The sequence below is a fragment of the Psammomys obesus genome, unplaced genomic scaffold (assembly GCF_907164565.1).
Source record: "Psammomys obesus unplaced genomic scaffold, mPsaObe1.curated_primary_1811, whole genome shotgun sequence".
Classification (NCBI taxonomy): Eukaryota; Metazoa; Chordata; class Mammalia; order Rodentia; family Muridae; genus Psammomys; species Psammomys obesus.
Window position 1 is genome coordinate 11,950,624 of NW_026596162.1, and position 19,806 is coordinate 11,970,429.

Sequence of the window (19,806 nt, forward strand, 5' to 3'; positions counted from 1 at the left end):
GATTAAATACAAGACACTTAAAACATTGATTTATTCTTTATTGCCAAGATTTATAACAAAGTACTTAAAAGGCCAATTTTTAGTCCCCATTTACTTGCTTGTTCCTTCTCACTCAAAGCATACTGAAGTCAAATATGTGAAAATACCTATTAATGCTCAAATCTGATCTATGATGTAAAAGATTAAACACTCAGTTGGTACATCAAATGTCAAGCAGCATATGAGAAATAGGTTATTAGGACAGTCAAAAAAAGACAATTTAAATTTAGGGGCAGTCTGTGTTTGCCATCTAAAATCTTGATTGACCAAAATTTAAAATCAAACAGCCTTGATTCTGTAATACTTGCTTTAAGATATTAATGTATGGTTTTTGAGAAATACTTTCAGCAATACCTACATTGCCCTCATACCAATTCTGGCATTACATCTGATACTTTTAATCATAATTATGAAGGTAGCCACGTTTCTTGTATCTATTACTTATATGGTCAAAAAAGTGTAGTTACTATCAATCACTTATCTATAAGCCAAATGTGCTCACACTCTCCACTTTTTGAAGCTCTGATGTGTTTTTTGTTTATCCTCAATATAAAATTTCTATGACACAAAGTTAACCACAAATTGGTGACACTTTCCGGGCAAAGCAGAACTAGACAGTCCTTCAGTGTTAACACCACTGAACTCTGACTGCTACGTCATTGCTGCCTAGCTGAACACTGACATTTATAAGTGTAAAGACACCTACCTACAAGAGTTTAAAAATTGATCTGCACAAAAGAAATTAAAAAAATTATATACAACAAATTGGTTTTTAAAAATACAAAAATAACATCTGTCACTTCTGTCATGCCGACAACTTGACATATATACACATGCAGAAAAAGTTCCAACTCGGTCATCTGAACAGCTGGGCTATATAATATGATGAACAAACTTTGACTAAGTTTTCACACTGACAGATGTATTCAAAATATTTCATATACTAAATACTGCAATAGTCTCTGCACGTATAAATGCTGGTTATAATAGTTTTTGCTTTCATTAAAAAGTACATTTTAAGCAAGCTAACATTAAGTGCACTAAAATTCACACAGTTCCGGTATCTATGACCTTACAATAAAGAAATCCAAAATGTACAACTATAAAAAGCAAGGAACAATTGTGGCCATGCAAGATTTAAACTGAAAACTGCAAGGAAATGCAATTTACAACAGCAAGCTCAAATATGTAACACTTAGGAGGGTCAGCAGCAAGTTCTACCAATGACAAGACTTAAAAAAGAATACATTCTCTTTGCTGGTATAAATCAGATCTTCAAATCTGAGAACAAGCCATCTGTCCTCTATCTCAAGAAATTAGCTGCAATGAAAAAGAAAGCTGCTTTTACCACATCCAACACACAAAATCAAGTACGTATACAACATAAACTTTTACTCTCATTTTATTGTTACCATGGGAAATCAGGCTCATTATTAAACATTGGTTACTGTTGACCCTTGTACCTTAGAGTGACTTGCCTTGACACTAGTGACTACCTCACAGATACAAAGCTACCATGTACACTATGAACCTGTCTTAATCTAGGCTAAGCGATATCAAAACTGTTCAAACTTACTAAATATATTTCCTTATCTGTGTTTATTAACAACTATAGTGTTAATGTGATTTTTCATGCAATATTTGATAAACCTTTGGTTTCTATGCCAAGTGACCAAACAGAAAAAGGAAAAAATATTTACCTCTTTTACAGTTGTTTTAATGAAATCTTTCCTCTCAGTCAAATCATAAGCAGGGTAATTTTCATATACCTAAAAACATTAAAAGCAGATTTAAAAGTCCATAATACTGTCTCTGAATTAAAAGTAAACTTAGACTTGTACCTGTAAATGAAATTTAATAATAACACTGTATTAAAAGCAATGAAGTCAATTGACATTCTCGGTGCTTTACAGCAGCAAAATTAGTAATGAAGCTGCAACAAAAATAATTTTATGGTGGGGGGGGTCACCACAACATGAGGTGATGTATGAAAGGGTCACAGCACTGCTATGGAGAAAAGAGTCTATTATTCTGGAAATCAATAATTCTAGATCCCTTTTCAAACTCTTTCAAGCCCTGCCCCCCCCCCCCCAATTCCAGGTAGGAATGTTTGTTCCAAGGTGCTGTGCTCCTCCCAAAGTGTTGTAACAGCTTTCAGACAGCCTGCTGCTGAAATCTTTATCTCTTTCTGTACCTCACTGATTGGCAGGCATATTTAAAGACAATGACTTCTCTGCTGCGTGGTATGTAGCAAAGGCTCAAGGAATGTCTAATGAATTAGAAAATAAATTCAATAAAAGCACACTGTTTTAGCTTTGAATTTCAAATTAACTTCGTTTAGTCATTAAGAAACTTGTACATCTCCAATATTCAACACTAAAACATTTTTATTTCTGGAGATGTAAAAGAATTCCAAAGAAGTTTAAGATATTATCCTAATTTTTAATGGTCATCTAGCACACTAACAAAGGGAGTAAGGTGACTCCCAAGATTCTGCTTAAGCCAAAGCAAGCCAAGAATACATCACTGTGTTTCCACACCAGAAAAATGTGTTGTGAAGCATAACATTTTAATTTTATTCACTCACTATTTATAAAACTGTAGGAAGAGATGTTTTGACTTTTTAAGGGTTGCTACAGTTCCAGTACAAGAGGGCCTGAAATCAATACTCTGAGTGAATACACAAAAAGATGTGTTAACAGTTTCAAATTAAAGAACAGGTAAACAACAACAAAACCAAAAAAACAAAAATCCTACAGGTAGGGGAAATAACCAGAACTGGTGCCCTCAACTACCTCTTTGCAAATCTGCTTCATTGTGACTTCTTCCAAGTTAGCATCAGCCAGTAATTTCTTCACTGTTTCCTTTAACTCTTCATCTGTAGGTGGTTTTTTCAGTTTTTTAATTAATGGTTCATCATCAGAACTATCTTCAGATTCAGACTCTAAAAGGTAAGATACTAAGTGTGAATAATTTTTTTTTGCATTAACAAAGTTTTCAGGGGAACATAAGCCCCAACTATAAACCAACCATTGCTTAGCTTTACTTTTAAAACAAAATTTTTATCTTAAATTTGCATATAAAGCACACATTGAAATTATTTTTAGCTCTGCAAACTAGCATGTTACTATCTGCCAAAGTTCTTTGCAGTTTTATTGTCTTTTATACACATTAAAATACATACATGCATATGCTGTGCCACAACAGTTGCTGTCATTTCTAAAAACGTACCTTTTTTGGAACTGTTTTGGTTCTTCTTGGTGGTGCTACTATCTGCCTTCTTAACATTAGCACTTTTCACAGATTTTTTACTTTTAGCAGTAGCTTTCTGTTTTGCTTTTTCTTTTTTAGATGTCTTTTTTGGTGGTTGCTAGAAAGTAAAGCAAAGCATATTTGGATGAGTCACTATTATTTCACCATCTCCTTTCTCACAGAAAACACTAAGTCAGCTTAAACATTACTAATTATCAACTGCTGAGAGGAATTGTACCCTAATGTTTACTTCAATGTAAGTCTAAGTATCAGTCACCATATTATCCCATTTGATTGAGGGTGATAGATAGGCTCAAAATATAAATACTCGTCTCCTACTCTCTTCCCAAAGAATTTAAGCTACAGGAAGACAAGCTTTTATCCCTAATGTTCACTAATAACTTCTAAAATAGGTAGACAGTTATTCAGTAAAAATGTGTGAATACGAGGAAGCAGATTCAGTAAAGTCATCTTATTCACAATCACATTAATACAAGCACAGACTCAAATACAGATCTGACTCCAGAACACATGCTTTTAAACACCAGTCCACAGATGATTCAACAAAAGGCAAATGCTGGATGTCTGCACAAATTACAGTGTCCAAATTATACCTTTTAAGTCTGAAACTAGGAAGTATAATTCTTCATTTAATTAACATTGCCAAAGCAAAGTATTCCACATATCAAAAAAAAACCCTAAGGCTGGACACTTGGGAGGAAGAGGCAGATCTGAGTCAGGCCATCCTGGTCTACAGAACAAGTTCTGGGACAGCCAGGGCTACAGAGAAAATCCCCAAAAGGAAACAAACAGAAGATAAATTCTCATCTTTATACATCAAAACTACCACAAACAGCTAGACAGAAGAATGTTTTACATTCTCCATTCTAGAGTTAAATGATCAAATCAGCTTTTTGTCGTTTGTGAGATACTGCTGCTATTTCTACACAAACTAGCCTTGAACAATCTTTTGCCATGTCACTAAAGCCCTCAATTACAGTATGTTACACCTCGCCTGACTTAAACCTTTTTAAAGGGCATAAATATCATGTTTAATCTGTCGTTTGGATCAATTTTCAAAAGCTAGGTAGATTCAGACCATATATCTAAGTGAAATTAGTTCATTTTTAGGGTTTTATCTTTGTTATATTAACATTGGACATAGCTATATAAACCTAGACTCCCCTGTATTAAGAGTAATATTCTGTTGGCTGGGCACTATCCAGACCTATCCATTTTGGCTTTACTAACAGTACTTAGGTAGTATTTAAGAGGCTAAGTATGGGAGTTTTACCAAGCCCAGCACCATGACTGGTATTAGTTTTCCATGACCAACAGAAACCAGTTTTTTAAGTTATGTGCCCACCTAGTTAACACAAGCTGCGGTAGGCTCTTAAAAAAGGTTCAGCTATTATAGCAATACACTTCATAGAATCAAAAAATCCACCATCACTCTTCAGTCCAAGGCTAAAAAATCTGGACTTGTGAGTGTAAAAAACTAAGCTGCTGGGTGTGGTGGTGCACGCCTTTAATCCCAGCACTCAGAAGGCTGAGGCAGGTAGATCTCTTGAATTTGGGGTAGCCTGGTCTAAAAGAGTTCCAGGCCAGGGCTACACAGAGAAAAACCCTGTCTCGAAAAACATAATCTAAGCTACACTACCCAAAGTGCTGTGAAAAATGAGCAACAGAAATAACACACTTCACTGCTACTCAATCCTACTGTATTAGAATTAAAACTTCCAGGGTCACTTAAGGTTTACTACTAATCTTTTAGAAGGCATACATAATATTATTAATTTAATTTTAAGCCTACTAATGGGTTCAAGTTAGTGCTTTAATAAAGTTTAAACCTCTGTGGTGATAAGAGGGTAGGAAAGGAAATGAAACCAGTTAGAAAATTTTGCTTCTGTACAAACATACATCTTTATTTAACACCATCTTCTAGAAAGGATAACATTCCACAGCCTTTTAAAAAACAGGCAATTAGCGTATTCTTCATTAACAAAAGCTTTTGGTTTTTTGTTCTTTTGAGACATGGTTTCTCTGTGTAGCATTGGCTGTCCTGTACTCACTCTGTAGACCAGGCTCACAGCGATCTGTCTGTGAGATTTTATGATATAATTGTGCAAACATACCATACAAGCACTATAGAGTAAGGTAAAATACAGTTCAAAATCTGGGTGCCTTCACATTATGGTAGATATGACTTGACTCACAAACATCTTCATTCTTGTAAGGCTATACTGGTTTCAATTATTTTAACTAATCAGCTGTAAATTTTTCTGTGACACACTTAAGATAAAAAGTGCTTTTGACTGGATGACTTGGAAAACACTAAAAACAGTGAACCAACAAGCTTAAGTACTTAAGCTCGTACTAATCTTGGGCAAAGTAAAATGACTTCACCTACCCTGAAGATTACGTTATTAGGGACAGGTGACTGGATGAGCATTTCAAACAATATCTCAGTGTTGGGAAACAATGGACAGAGTTTTAGAAGCTAAGGAAAATATAGGTTATTAGTTATTTGGAGGTAAACATAAAAAAAATAGAATAAAAGGGACAGCTGAGAAGGCAAGTTAACCATGCTCATTTTAATTTTCACGAACTTTCAATCTTTGAAAACTAAGATTTTTAATAACCTATCACCCCTTAAATATCTTACAATGTTCCAATCTGATTACTTCACATTCCCACTATAGGTCACTACTCCAGACGTTATAGAAGATACAGTACAGCAGTGAATTAGAACATGGACTTACAATCAAGCTTTGTTTTAAATCCTGACTTCACTGCTAATTCTGCATTCTCATTCAAATCACTCACTTTCCAATCCTTCTTCTGGTCAGTAAAGTTAAGAACGGCCCCCATTTGCTGAGCGGTGGTGGTGCTCACCACCCCGGCATGTCCCTAGCACTTGGGGATGCAGAGAAAGAGGCAGGCAGATCTGAGTTCAAGGCCAGTCGAGACTTTTACACACAGAAACCCTGTCTCAAAAACAAAACAAAGGGCTGGAGAGATGGCTCAGAGGTTAAGAGCTCTTCTTAAAGGTTCCGAGTTCAAGTCCCAGCAATCACATGGTGGCTCTCAACCTATATACTGGAATCTGATGTCCTCTGGTGTGCAGGCACACATGCAGATAGAGCACTCAATACATAAATAAATAAAATCTTAAAAAAAAAAAAAAAAAAAAACAACAAAAAGAATGGCCCATCATTCCTATCTCTGTGCTATTAAGGTAACAGTTTATTTACATAAAAACAATGCCTAATAGACATTAAAAGGTTTGATTAAGTATATTATCTATATAATTACTGAGGACAAACTGTATTTCCATGCAGCAAAACTATACATACATATACACACTCATACATACGGTTTATACAGTTTTTTCCATGTCTGTTTATACACTATATAGCAAGCTTATGAGAAGCTCTGACAATATAGGGAAGAGACAGACTGCCCTTATTTACTTGCATTGATCCCCCAGAAAGCAAGCTATAGGGTTTATGGTTTAGAGTGGCCACTTATGTTCATCTTTGTATTGTTTGTAGGAACTGGTCCTTGTCCTCTATTAACTAGGAGGTAGTGGAAAGTTCAAGAAGAAATGCATTTTCCTAATACTGGTTCTACACAATCTCATGAGCTCAAAACAAAAACGAAGATCAAACCAAATTCTTTAACTCACTGTAAATGAGGGCATGCAGTAGTAAAATCAGTTAACACCTTAAAGCTAGGAAGAAGCAAGTTTGTCCTATGTGGAGAAATAAGAACCACATAACTATGTGTACTTTTTTTTTGAGACAGGGTTTCTCTATGTAGCCTTGGCTGTCCTGTACTCGCTTTGTAGACCAGGCTAGCTTTGAAGTCTCTGTATTCCTTTAAGCTAGGGTTGAAACTATAAAGCTAAGTTAGAGTAACAAACCAAGCGATATCACAGCCTATTTGCTAAACAGAGATGTTTCTACTGTAGAAAGCATTACTAGTAACAGATGTTCATTCCTGCAGTTTCATCTGACTACCTCTCTTCCTAACATGTGACTGCCCTCTTAATACATAAGGATACATGTGGCTAAAGACTGTCAATGTCTTGATCTCTACTACAGAGCCTAGAGTTAGTGCTTCTAATTATTGCTACATATTATTAAAGTGGGAACTTGAGGCCTAGAAAAGGTTTAAAATTTTCCACTGATCCTAAAGTTCTGTTTTGTTAGACATCTTGCTAAGCCACACAGTTCATTAGTAGAAATTAGCTAAGCCTCTTGATTTGTAACACCATTATCTTCTGGTGTAATTTACATATATAGATTATTTATTTGAGAAAGAGTAAAGGGAAGATTTATTTTATCAAATCATTAAGAGTACTTCTATAATCCTCATCACTCAGGAGCCTGAGGCAGTAGGCCTCACCTTCAAGACAAGTTCAAGGCCAGCAAGAATTTTATAAGACACCTTTAAAAAAAAAGGAGTCACAATAGTGCCTCAACCAGGTAAATAAAGCTGTACCTCTTACCTCTCTTAAGTCAAGCAAGAGTTAAGAGTTAATGAAATTTTAGATGTGAAAGATAGGGTCTTAAAGACACCTTTGTTATTTAACCAAACAGATGCTGAGACTGGGTCATTACAAAATGAAATTAAGTAACAAGTTTCAAAGAGGGTAAAAAATAAACAAAAAGCTAGTTTCCAAACTATAACTTGCTTTCAAAGATATGTGTGTGTTTGTGTGTACCAGGTGTCCTAGAAGACCAGAAGAGAGTGTCGGATTTCCCGGAGCTGGAGTTACAGGTATTGTCACTGGACATATGTATTGGAATCTGAATTTGAGTCCAATGGAAGAACAGCGAATGTTCTTCCAACCCAAAGAATAAAGACTAATAACATTAAAAAAATTAAAAGACTAGTAAGAAAAAACAGTGGAAAGGCTTTTCCATGTAGAACTGAGAAATGGCACAAACACTTTTTGGCCAAAAACCCAAAAATCTTGTGAGATCAAGGCTTACCTATCTGTTATAGGCAGCAGGGCTCTTGAAGGAGGGTCACCAAAAAAAGATGCCTGTCACAGAGCCAGAATCCTGTCCCCACAGCAGAAAGGCTGTACTGGATGAACAGATGAACAAAATAAAAATTAGCTTAAAATACAGGATTCTTCTAATAACTTGGCCAAGAAAACCCAAAATGCCAAGAGAATAAAAATGTGTAATTCCAGTTATAGTCCACAAAAAGTGTAAATGGATTTCAATCAAGGTGATCTTTTAACTTTGATTTCTAACAAAAGATTTAAATTTTCAGTTTTGAAATTCCTCTGTTCGAATTATGAAGTCTGTTTCTAAAAGTATTAAAGAATAGGAATACACATGTGTCTGTATTCCTACTATCAAGCAATTTATTCAGCAAAAAGACAGTTTAATAAAAATTGTAACTGCAGGTTTCTCTGATTTGTAGAATTTCTAACCGAACAACAACCTACTTTTGACGTGTCTTTTTTCCTATAAAGGCAGGAAAAGCAACAAAACTTCCAAAAAAAGAAAAATGAAAAGGGCAAATCCACATCAGATTTGAAGTATAACAGTCATTTAAGCAGTGCTACACACTTTCAATCCCAGCACTGGGGAGGCAGAGGCAGGCAGATCTCTGTGAGTTCCAGGATAGCCTGATCTATAGAGTTCCAGAACAATCAGGGCTATAGAGAAGCTCAAACAGGAAAGAAACAAAAAAAAAAAAAAAAAAAGCGGGGGGGGGGGGGGGGGGGGGTTAGGCACTAGCACCTGGATCTGGAGCTCTTAAGTTTTCGTCCTGCACCTAAACAGCCAGGTAACAACATTCCATTCAATGTCCTGTAGACAGAGGCCTCTGGCTCTGGTTAAAGGTATCCCCTCCAAGGCAAAAATGGCCAAACCCCTGCCTGTTGCCTTATTCTTCCTTGTCTGTAACAAGAATAAAGTAGATATAAAACCAAAACCCTGGTTAACTTTGATTAGGACATAGAGAAATCAAGATAAAACTGAACTTGAAACTTCCTCTTTTCACGGGGAATGTTTATTGCCAGATGAAGATATGAAAAATGTATCCACACTATTACCCTGCTATAGAACACATGTGCACAACAATACCAATTCATCAGGCAAGATATGCCAACTAATGTAATGGTGGCAAGATTTATTTTTCAGTCTATGGTTACCTGAGGCCCACAACATTGGAAGGAATATGCACTTGGTACTCATTAACCTATCAAGAGCCTATGGCTGAGGACAGGGGCCCACAGGAGGAATATATTATTAATGTTCATCTACACATGTAGTCAAACTGCTTTCTAAGCACTTGTGTTTATACCTACATTAGTGCAGCTCTCAGCCTGCTGCACAGGGTAACAGTTAACGTACTGAGTCCTATCTGGTCAAAGTACAGAGAAAAGTGATGAGCACTCACCCTTAAACGGGACATCTGTACCAACTCCCACCCAAGACCCAGGGAACATTACAGAGAGAAACAGAGTAAATTCAAGAGCTGGATAATGGGACGACTGTCACGAAACAATGGCCATCCAGACAAGACACTGCCACTACAAACACACAGCAGCTCTGAAGACCTTCACCTGACTGGCTGAAGGCAACCACAATGCCCACCCACGCCTTCCTTAGGAGTGAATGACTATTACTGGTTGCTAGTGGAGGCGGTGTCATGGGAAACCAGGTGGGAAGAAGGGGTTCAGAGAGGGATACCAGAGGGTACTGGGAGGCATTACTCAACATAAAACACTGTATAGGTTTATAAAAAGGAAAAAAACATCAAAATGTCACAAAATGACTATTTCTTTTCCCAGAATTTACCTTTCAAAGTCACTCAGACCCTTTCATAGAAACTAAATTATCCGTAACGTTTTTGAGGTAGTTCAGGTTTAAAGGGTTTTTACAACAGTATTAGTCTTGCTGGAGGAAAATTTACTACGGGGGTGAGGGGACCTACAGACTTTATTGGAATTGTATCTCATAAAAGTCTCTCAAGACAAACCCATGTGGGAAAAATGCCTGTAACAGCTTTTATATGGGGTGGTTTGATGTACTTAATGTCTATAGTGCATTTTCTTTTGTCTTTCATGGATTGCCACCATTTGACCTGAGTTTCTGATTATGTCCAATTTTAATAGAAAACTATCTCTGATTTGTAAATATAACAGCTTATATCTGCCCACAAAGTATCTTCTTCCTGGACTTTATTTTGGCAACAACAAGACTGGAATCAGAAATGGTATCTGGAATAAAATATCTTAAGGATTCCTTTTTTTTTTGGGGGGGGGCACTTTGAGATATGATTTCTCTGCATAGTTCTGGCTATGTGAACTCATTCTGTAGGAAGGCCTCTGCTACCCTAGGATTAATGAATGCTAGCATTAAAGGCATTTGCCACCATGCCTGGCTAATAGTAATATCAACTAATGAGACTATAATTTGACAGCACTTTACATTCATTTAATATGACCCTATGAGGTTGCTTTCAATTTTAGATTGGGAGAGTGAATACAGATTAAATGATTCAGTCATATATAATAAAAGTGAAAAACCATGGGAGAACAGGGACTTGAACCCAGTTTCTAAACCTCATGCTGTTTCATGAGAAAAAAAAAAAAAAAAAATTCTGTAACTTTTCATTACAATGAAGGGCACATGATAAATGAGCAAAAAATTGAACAAGGAAAACAGTTTAAAATCATGGAGGCTGTTGAGACAGGTCATGCCACATAAGCAAGATTTGAACTTAACCCCTACCACCAACATAAAAATAACAACAAAACAGGCTCGAAGGGCATTGTGACACACACCTGTAATCCTAGCAATCAGGAGGCAGAGGCAGGTGGATCGCTGTAAGTTTGAGTCCAGCCTGGTCTACAGAGCAGGTTCAGGACAGCCAAGGCTACACAAAGAAACCCTGTCTTAAAAAACCAAAACAGGCTCAGTGATTCGATGCCTAATAAGAATCATCATCATCTTCTCAGTGCTAGAAAAGGGAGGAGAATCCCTAGCGTATGCATGCTATTGTAAAAATTCAAATGTTCATTTCCGTGTCCCCTGTAGCTGGTTGCAATCCTTGTTCTGAGAATCTCCTGCCTTAGTGTTGTGTAAACATTGCTTTCCAACTGTTCCCTGATAAGTCAATAAAGAGGCTCCCATGGGCTAGAGAGACTGCTTCAGTGGTTAAGATCACTGGCTGCTCTTCCATAGGATACAAGTTCAATTCCTAGAGGCTCAGTCATATGTAACTGCAGTTTCAGGGGCTCCTGGCCACTTCTGGTCTCTGAACCCAGGAATGTATATGTTGCACAGACATACTTACAGACAAAAGACCCATACATAAAAATACTAAAAAATAAAGAATATGTTACTCCATGTTTCTGTTTAGAGTGTAGACCTCGGCTGCTTCCTTTCCCATTTCCCCACTCTATACAATGAGAGGCAGCTCAGAACCATTTCAAATTCAGGTCACAAACTCAACTGTTCTGAAACTTTAATGTTTGATGGGGGTCAGGAGGAATATAAGCCTACTCAATTATTTATAAATCTTCACAATTAAAAAGAACCAACATCAAACCATTTGCTTGTTTATATAGCCAGAATATTTCTCTGATAGTAAAAAATAGTTTATAATAACATTTTACCTCCTCTTCACTTTCTTTGTCTTCATCTTCTGAAGACTCATCCTTCTTTTTCTTCTCATCGTCATCACTACTAGATTCATCTGACAGGATTTCAGGACATTTAGTTTGCTTTGACTTCCTTGTCATTCCAGAACTGTTTCGTTCCTTTTTACTACCTTTGCTTGATGACTTTTTCGATTTTGGCAATGGCTGCATATAAAAATTTATTAACAGTAACATCAATAAGGGTCTTTCTGTGTCAGTTAACTCCTTTTGATAATTACTTCCCAACTCAAAATCTATCAACGTATTTACAGATTTAGCGGAGAAATCGTCTTTAAATGTGTCAGGCTGCATTAGCAGTATTCTCATTTGTACTGTAAACACCTGGCAAGACCATGTGCAAAGGGTGCTCTTGGTTCTGAAACAGGACTGAAGTCCAAATTGTAATGAGTTCAGGTAGTGTTTACATGATATCAAGACAATATGTGAAATTAAGAGTTAATTTACTTCACTTTTTAACGAACTGAAGAAGCCATCACTAGGAGCTTCTTGTTTTATAGGTTCCATGAACCAAGGGAGTGGGTGGAACTATGCAGAGAAAATAAAGCTTGATCGACAATTATACACCCTAAATTTATACACAAACTGTACCACCTCTTTCAGTAATGCCAAGTTCACGACACCCTTCAGAATCCAATAAACTTTGAGTATGTTAATTATGAAAATGAAACTAAAATCAAGCACGAAATAAGTAACTTGCTGTACTTTTAGTTAAACCATATGCACGTATAATCACATGAGGAAAGTAACTTGATCAGCCAATGAATTTGTTGGTTTTATTCACCCCTGAGACATTGTTTCTCTGTGTAGCCCTGGCTGTCCTGGACTTGCTTTGTAGAGCAGGCTGGCCTCAAACTCAGAGATGCGTCTGGCTCTCTGCCTCCTCGAGTGCTGGGGCCACAGGTGTACACTACCATGCCTAGCTTCAATTAATTTATTTTTAAATGCTTTCTTAGGAGTATTTGCCTACTTTTAAAAAACTAGTCAACAACCCTATTTTAAATATTTCCTCAACTTATTTCTCTTATTCCAATCAATACCTTCCAGACAGAAAACCCCTGGGGCCCTGGTTATATCTTATGTGACATTTAGGTACCTTTCTTAGTCTTATACTCCTGACATTTATTTTGAAGGAACAAATATGCTATTTGATTTATATTATGAAAATGGTGCAGCTTTGTCAATGGAAGCCATATATTTTGAATGCAGATGCTATTGCTGACAACACAATTCTGCTGTTAGACATGTCTCAGTAGGAGAAAGGAAAAGCTGTTAATAATCAGTTTACTGAAATAGTAAAACTGATCCTTACTTTGCCGGAAGGCTTTGGATGCATTAGGAAATTCAAGATCCTCTTCACCAGTTCACTGTTCACACCTGACCTCTCTAAGTCAAGAACCTCACAGATGCTCTTTAACATGGCATTTCTAAACCTGAAACATTAAGGGGAAAAACAAGGTGACTACATAAGAGTTTGTAAATATTCTTCATGATGTAAAGAGAAGAGCCAACAAAACTGGTTTGCTTTGCTTACATAGCAGTTACAAGTATGTCTTTGTGGCTTACTCTTTAAACAACCATCAGAAAATGAAGAATACTTACCAACAGTTTAAGTAAACGCACTAGAAAATTACATCAGTTTCCAATCCCACAAAACTCATGTACTTTAAATATGGTCTCGGCTCATGACCAACGATGCCTCATTAAGAACTAATCACTCCCTGCACACTGTCAGCGCAGATGCTGAGGCTCATGGGCAACCTTGGGCAGAGCGCAGGGGAGCTTAGGAAAGAGGGGGGAACAGTAAGATCTGGAGAGGACAGGAACTCCACAAGGAGAGCAACAGAGCCAAAAATCTGAGCACAGGGGTCTTTCCTGAGACTGATGTTCCAACCAAGGACCATGCATAGAGATAACCTAGAACCCCTGCACAGATGTTGCCCATGGCAGCTTAGTGTCCAAGTGGGTTACAAAGTAATGGGAACAGGGACTGTCTCTGACATGAACTGATTGGCCTTCTCTTGCAGCCTTACCAGGGCACAGAAGGTGACAATGCAGCCAATCCTGATGAGACCTGATAGACCAGGATCAGAAGGAAGAAAAATAAACCCTCCCCTATCAGTGGACTTGGGGAGGGGCATGCGTGGAGAAGGGGTAGCAAAGGAGGGACTGGGAGGGGAGGAGGAAGGGACCTAAAGGGGGGGGGATACAAAGTGAATAAAATGTAATCAAAAATAAAAATTAAAAGAACTAATCACTTTTACTATTTAAATTCTTTTTCTGTGGCATTTAACAAGTTCCAAAATCGGTCACATTGCAAAAAATTATGGAAAAATGACAATTTCTCATCAAAGAAATTATTTTCAAAGCAAGTTTAAACATTAAGAAACAGTAACTGCAGGGAACAGAACTGTATTTCACTACATTTCCTTCAGACTTTTAAACTAGGAAATGAAAACTTAAAGGTTTTTAATAATTATAACAATCTCTATTTACCAGAACCAAGTTGATGCTAAGAAAAACTTGTCAAATCCTGACACCTAAATAGTTAGAAATCTACTAAGAATGAGGAAGTATTATTCTTAATTATTAAAGATAGGCTAATTCCCTAAGCATACTAGCCAGAGTATTTATAAAAATAACTTACTTTTTCAGCATCTCTTCCTTCTTTTTATACTGGGCACTGCCTTTTTCAAATGGAAAGCCGCTGAACTGACCCACATTCTTCTTCAATGAAGACACCTGAAAATGGTTCTCAGGTGTTAATGCTACTATCCAGTAATGGATAAGACAAAAAATTCAGACAGCATCTTTTCTATCTATCTTCCAGGTTAAAATACTAATTTATTCAGCAAAACTGAAAAAAATTTGCTACTAAAACATTAACATTATAAAAGTCCTACAAATGCAATTCTTTGAAGAGTATGAATCCAAATGTATTTTCACCCAGGCAGTATGCACCATAATGGCTCCCAAGGGAGATGCAGAATGTTACCAGTCAATTACTACTTTTGGAAGAGTAAGTAATTATAAGTATTCTAAAAAGTTAATACCACTTACTAGTTATAAGGCATGTGTAAATTAGATTGTTGTGCAAAATGAGGTGAGTACATGTGAAAGTAAACTAGAGTATGCTTCAGACATCTTCAACCCAAAGCAAAGTTTCTTATTTTACACTTAGCTACACAGGCTGACAAGATGGCTGTTCTACTAGCGGGCCCAGGTTCCACTCCCAGCAACTATATAGTGGCTGGCTCATAGCCGCTGGTAACTAAAGCCCAGCATCCAAGCAAGAAACGGACAGGTAACATGCAGGCAAAACACCCACATAAGTGAAACAACCCCTTTCATTTAAAGTACATGTAGTGCCACTCTTATAGGGATATGGTTAAAATAACATACAATTACAAGGACTATTGTAAATGGACAGAACACTGAAAAATTAATTCTAATATAAATAAAAATCATTAAAATCACAACTGACTGTATTATATAATTTAGACTTTGAGTTTGGAGCAAATTTCATTTTTTTTGTTTTTGTTTTGTTTTGTTGGTAGCGCTGTTGGGAGACCCAGCTCAGGGCACTACAGATAAGCAATTCATCTCTGAATTATTCCCTCTAGTCCCAGTCAGAAGAAATACAGAAGAGCCCTAGATATCGTTTTAATAACCAGCTATGCGTGCTGCCATATGTCAACAAGTACAAGATCCCGTTAACAAGTATGTATCTCAAATTTACTCACTGGTATAGGACAGAAACTGAACCAGTTCATCAGTAACGTTCTTACAGAATTAAAATTATGGCTCTATAGTGAAGCTTCTTAATATATTAAGTATCAAAAAACACGGTAAAGATGTTTTTCAAATGTCTTACTGTGCCTGGTCTGTTGTAAAGCAGTTTGTGTAGATTTCTAAGTTCATCTGTTTTCTTCTTACTCAGAAAGAAATGTATCCTTTCAATTTCACAAAGTTTCTGACCCTTCCCTGAAAAACAAAATAAAATTAAATACCCAGACCTTAATAATATTTACAAAGTTACTTTACTGAAAATTACCCCCACAGCATAATTTGTGTAACTTTGTGCTAACAGGAAAAATTAAAACTATGCCCCAAGTATAACCCCTTTTCTTTCTAGTATGCTGCTACTACCAAGTATTTGCTGGTTTATCATTTTGCCTAATTGAGCATTTTCACCGTGAAAGAAATATAGAATAAACTTACCTTGTGCAATCGTAAATGGCTCTCTTTGCAAGGAGGACACTTGCATCGTCAGTCTTTCCACTTTCTTCTTCTCTCTCTTGCCTTCCACGATAAGACTCTTTTCTAGGAATTAATTTAATAATTCTTAAATATCAAAAAGGTAAAATGTGTCAATTTTATAAACAAGTGGGAAATATCTCCCAGACTCAACAGCTTACTTTCCTCCTAAGTATGTTTTGAGAAGCAAACAAAGCCTGGAAGCATGTAGTTTTTAAGAGCAAAATTTTACTCAGGTTTGTCAAGCACCTACTCTAAAATAACTGAAATTTTATTCCAATTACAATTATCAAAATTAGAATCTAGTCATTTGACTTGTGAAAAATCATCTAGTTTCTCACTTATTTCTTTTTGCTACACAAGAGAACGCATTAATTTTATATAACACAATAATCAAGATGATTAGTATTTCAAGCCCGCAGTGGTGGCACACGCCTTTGATCCCAGCACTTGGGAGGTAGAAGTAGGCAGATCTCTGAGTTTGAGGCCAGACTGGTCTACAGAGTTCCAGGATAGACAAGGCTAAAACAGAGAAACCCTGTCTCCAAACAAACAAACAAACGGTAATTAATATTTAAATCTCACTTTATTGTGTAAAAACAACAAAAAGATAATTAGTATTTCAATCTCATTATTTTATTGTGTGGGCCTCTATACCCTTCTAAATTTTCATACAAACGTAATTAATTATTTTAAACTAAGTAGGCATCCTACTGTGCTATGGACACTAGAGCATGTTTCTCCTATCTAACAGTATTTTGGCACCCGGAAATATTTAATATATAAACCTTAAAAACAGTAAGGTGTATTTATCAAAAACCACTTACTTATTGACTGAAATCTAATCAAATAAAAACTTTATTTTGTGTAGGTCCTCTCATTCATTCATTCATTCATTCATTCAAACAAATGATTTTACCTGATACTCAAAAGAACAGTATTAAGCATTTTTGAAAATTTTACTAGGAAAATATAAAGTATACTTACTGTAAAAGATAAATCTTTAAGAAAAATACAACTAAGGGATAATGGCATAGTTAAATAATAAAAAGTCTAAAATGTTCAAGTCCCTGAATTCAATACTCAACCTTGGAAAAAGGTAAGGACAAAGATGAAATTTGTGAGCCTGGCTGGCCAGATTGCTGGGCATGTAAAGGTGCTTGCTGCCAAGTCTGGTGATCCAACTCTCCAGGTCTAAGCCCCTGAATGAATATGGTGGAGGATAACTGACTCCCTCAAGTCCTTTCTGACCTCCACATGCACCACTTCAAGCCACACACAACAAATAAAAACTACAAAATGCTTTGTGATGGATTGAAGACATGGTTCAGTGTTAGGGGCATTTACTGCTCTTTCAGAGGACCAGTGTTTGGTACTCAGCACCACAGGGCAGCTCAAAACCATCTCTAACTCCACTTTCAGAGGGTCATCAGGCTCCTGGCCTCCAAGGGCATTAGGCTGTGCACCTGGTGTACATACATACATACATACATACATGCAAGCAGAACACTCATACACAGAAAACAAACATAAATCTTTAAAAAAAAAATGTAAATTGAAGGGGGACTATTTTGCATCCCAGGAGGAAAAGAATCAGAACATTAGTTGAAGCTTTTTAAGACAGTTCAGATTAGGGAATATAAGGGGTTACAAGGAATGAGTGAAAACAGCAGTACCTACAACAGTTCCTATTGTTACTGTTTCTTTGGATCAGATCTACAAACTAACTAGTTCACAGTCTAACCCTGGAGCAGAGCTTTCAAATTAATGCATACCCAACTGTAACCTTGACAGCTCCTCTATATCCTACAAGTAGCCAAACATCCAAAAGAGCTCACTGCCATCTCCAAGCTTGTTCACTTCTGTAACTGTTTTTCTACAGAACAGCATTACCCACACCCTACAGACAAAAATTTCACTGTCTGGAATGTTTCTGTCATTATGCTGAAGGTGAGTATTCTGGTCTAAGTAGAATAAAAATTTACAATTCCAGCTGTCCCAAACACTTCAGAAGAAAAAAAAAAATGAATTAAATCAATTATAATGAATTAAAATAAATTAAATTTCAGTTCTGAAATTGTAAAGAACTAAACCTACAAAATCAGTTTTTAAAAACCAATGTATTCAGCTAGAGCAGAACCCAGGATTCTATGAATCATTTCTACCCTCTCCAAACACTACTGTTTGGGCCTTTTATATACAACTTTGGTCCCCCTCTCCCCCAGGAGGACCAAAAAACCAAAACAACAACAACAACAACAACAAACAACTCAGAGGTAAAAGTGTAAGTCTTAGCTATACTGAGATACTTCAGCCAACTTTCAATTACTATATTTATAAATAACCTAGAAGTTAACAATTCTTATTAAGATTTATAATTAAAACCAGTGCAGTCCATAAATGACACATTCCCGTAAGGTCTTAGGGCACGTACCATTTGAAATAAAAACCTACACTGTATTCATTAAAAGAAATGAGTTTGAGAAGAGAACTTTGACCCTGAGACCTGCTCCCAAGCTTGGCTGAGCTGTGGCCAATTTGCGTCGTCAAGCTGATCCGTGAAGTTGCGCCTGGGATTTTCCAATAGCTGAGAATGTGTCAGGGAAACTGCTGCACCCGCAAAGGAACTGGGTGCACGCCGGATAACTGACACCCCTCTCTGCACATCTCTCCGCTGTCTTCACAGCTCAGCGTCTACTCAAATACGGTGGTTATTACCACCTTCCTTTGAGCAGAATTAGCTCCAAAACCGAGACAGCTGTGGGTTCATATTTTAACTTTCAGTTCAGTGCTTCTCGTTTTTGAACTTTCTCCAACAGCAGAAACTTTCTCGGGTGAAAGGCAAAGAAAAAAGCTCCCTGAAACAAGAACAAGAACCCTTACTGGGGAGGGGGGGGGAGGATCAGCAGGCACAAAGTTGAGGATATGAAAACACTTCCAGGATTAGCACAATAATACCTGTAGTATTAGGTTACACTGCAGACCTTTGGGTAACTTCAAAAGGCAAACGCTGCAGAATGAATTTAGCACAACTAAAATACTCGAGTAGCAAACCCGGCCCTGGGGTAAACAGAACTCAGACTCACAAACCTCCTGGCGGATGACGAAGTGTTCTCAAGGCAGAGGGAAAACTCTGCTACACTTGCAATCCAGACCCTGGTAAACACTCAAAAAAAAGAATCCATAGATTCCTGCCACTGATGGTCGGCGAAAACACACGAAACCATTCGCGTGAAATCGACCACTCCGACTTGCTGCCATTTAAGCGCCAAAAAAGCGGGGTAACTGCCTCCCAGGGGAGTGGGGGGGAAACTTCCGAGGGGAAAAATGCACCCGCGAGGCCGCCCCACCTTTTTCTTCCTCCTCGTCCTCTTCCTCGTCGTCGTCGTCCTCCTCCTCCTCGCTCTCGTCCCGGGGGCCCGGCATCTCGGGCTCCTTCTCGGACGCGGGCTGCGCGGGGGCGTCCTCTCCCTCCGCAGCGGGGGCCGCCGCCGCCGACATGCTGGGGGCCTGCGGGGCCGGGAGGAAGCCGCACGCTCCGGTCCCCGAGCCCGCGAGGACCGGAC

General features: G+C 37.5%; 1 protein-coding gene across 1 annotated transcript; it reads right to left on the reverse strand.

Moving 5' to 3' along the window:
- Positions 1-17: 17 nt before the first annotated feature.
- On the reverse strand, positions 18-19,800 carry Dek (DEK proto-oncogene). The gene is made up of 10 exons (XM_055595228.1): positions 19,591-19,800; positions 16,205-16,306; positions 15,858-15,967; positions 14,631-14,725; positions 13,296-13,416; positions 11,942-12,130; positions 3,271-3,409; positions 2,835-2,983; positions 1,740-1,808; positions 18-1,359 (listed from the first exon to the last, which is right to left on the reverse strand). The coding sequence occupies exons 1-10, from the start codon at positions 19,739-19,741 to the stop codon at positions 1,348-1,350; spliced, it is 1,137 nt and encodes a 378-aa protein (XP_055451203.1). The 5' UTR covers positions 19,742-19,800; the 3' UTR covers positions 18-1,347.
- Positions 19,801-19,806: the final 6 nt, after the last annotated feature.

Bases quoted from the DNA above. Each gene is read 5' to 3' on its own strand.
- Dek (XM_055595228.1), bottom strand. From the start codon at position 19,741: ATGTCGGCGGCGGCGGCCCCCGCTGCGGAGGGAGAGGACGCCCCCGCG. The intron at 16,307-19,590 runs GTGGGGCGGCCT...ATTAATTCCTAG, and splicing joins GGACGAGGAGGAAGAAAAAG to AAAAGAGTCTTATCGTGGAA. The intron at 3,410-11,941 runs GTAAAATGTTAT...TTTACTTTCTAG, and splicing joins ACAAAGAAAGTGAAGAGGAG to CAACCACCAAAAAAGACATC.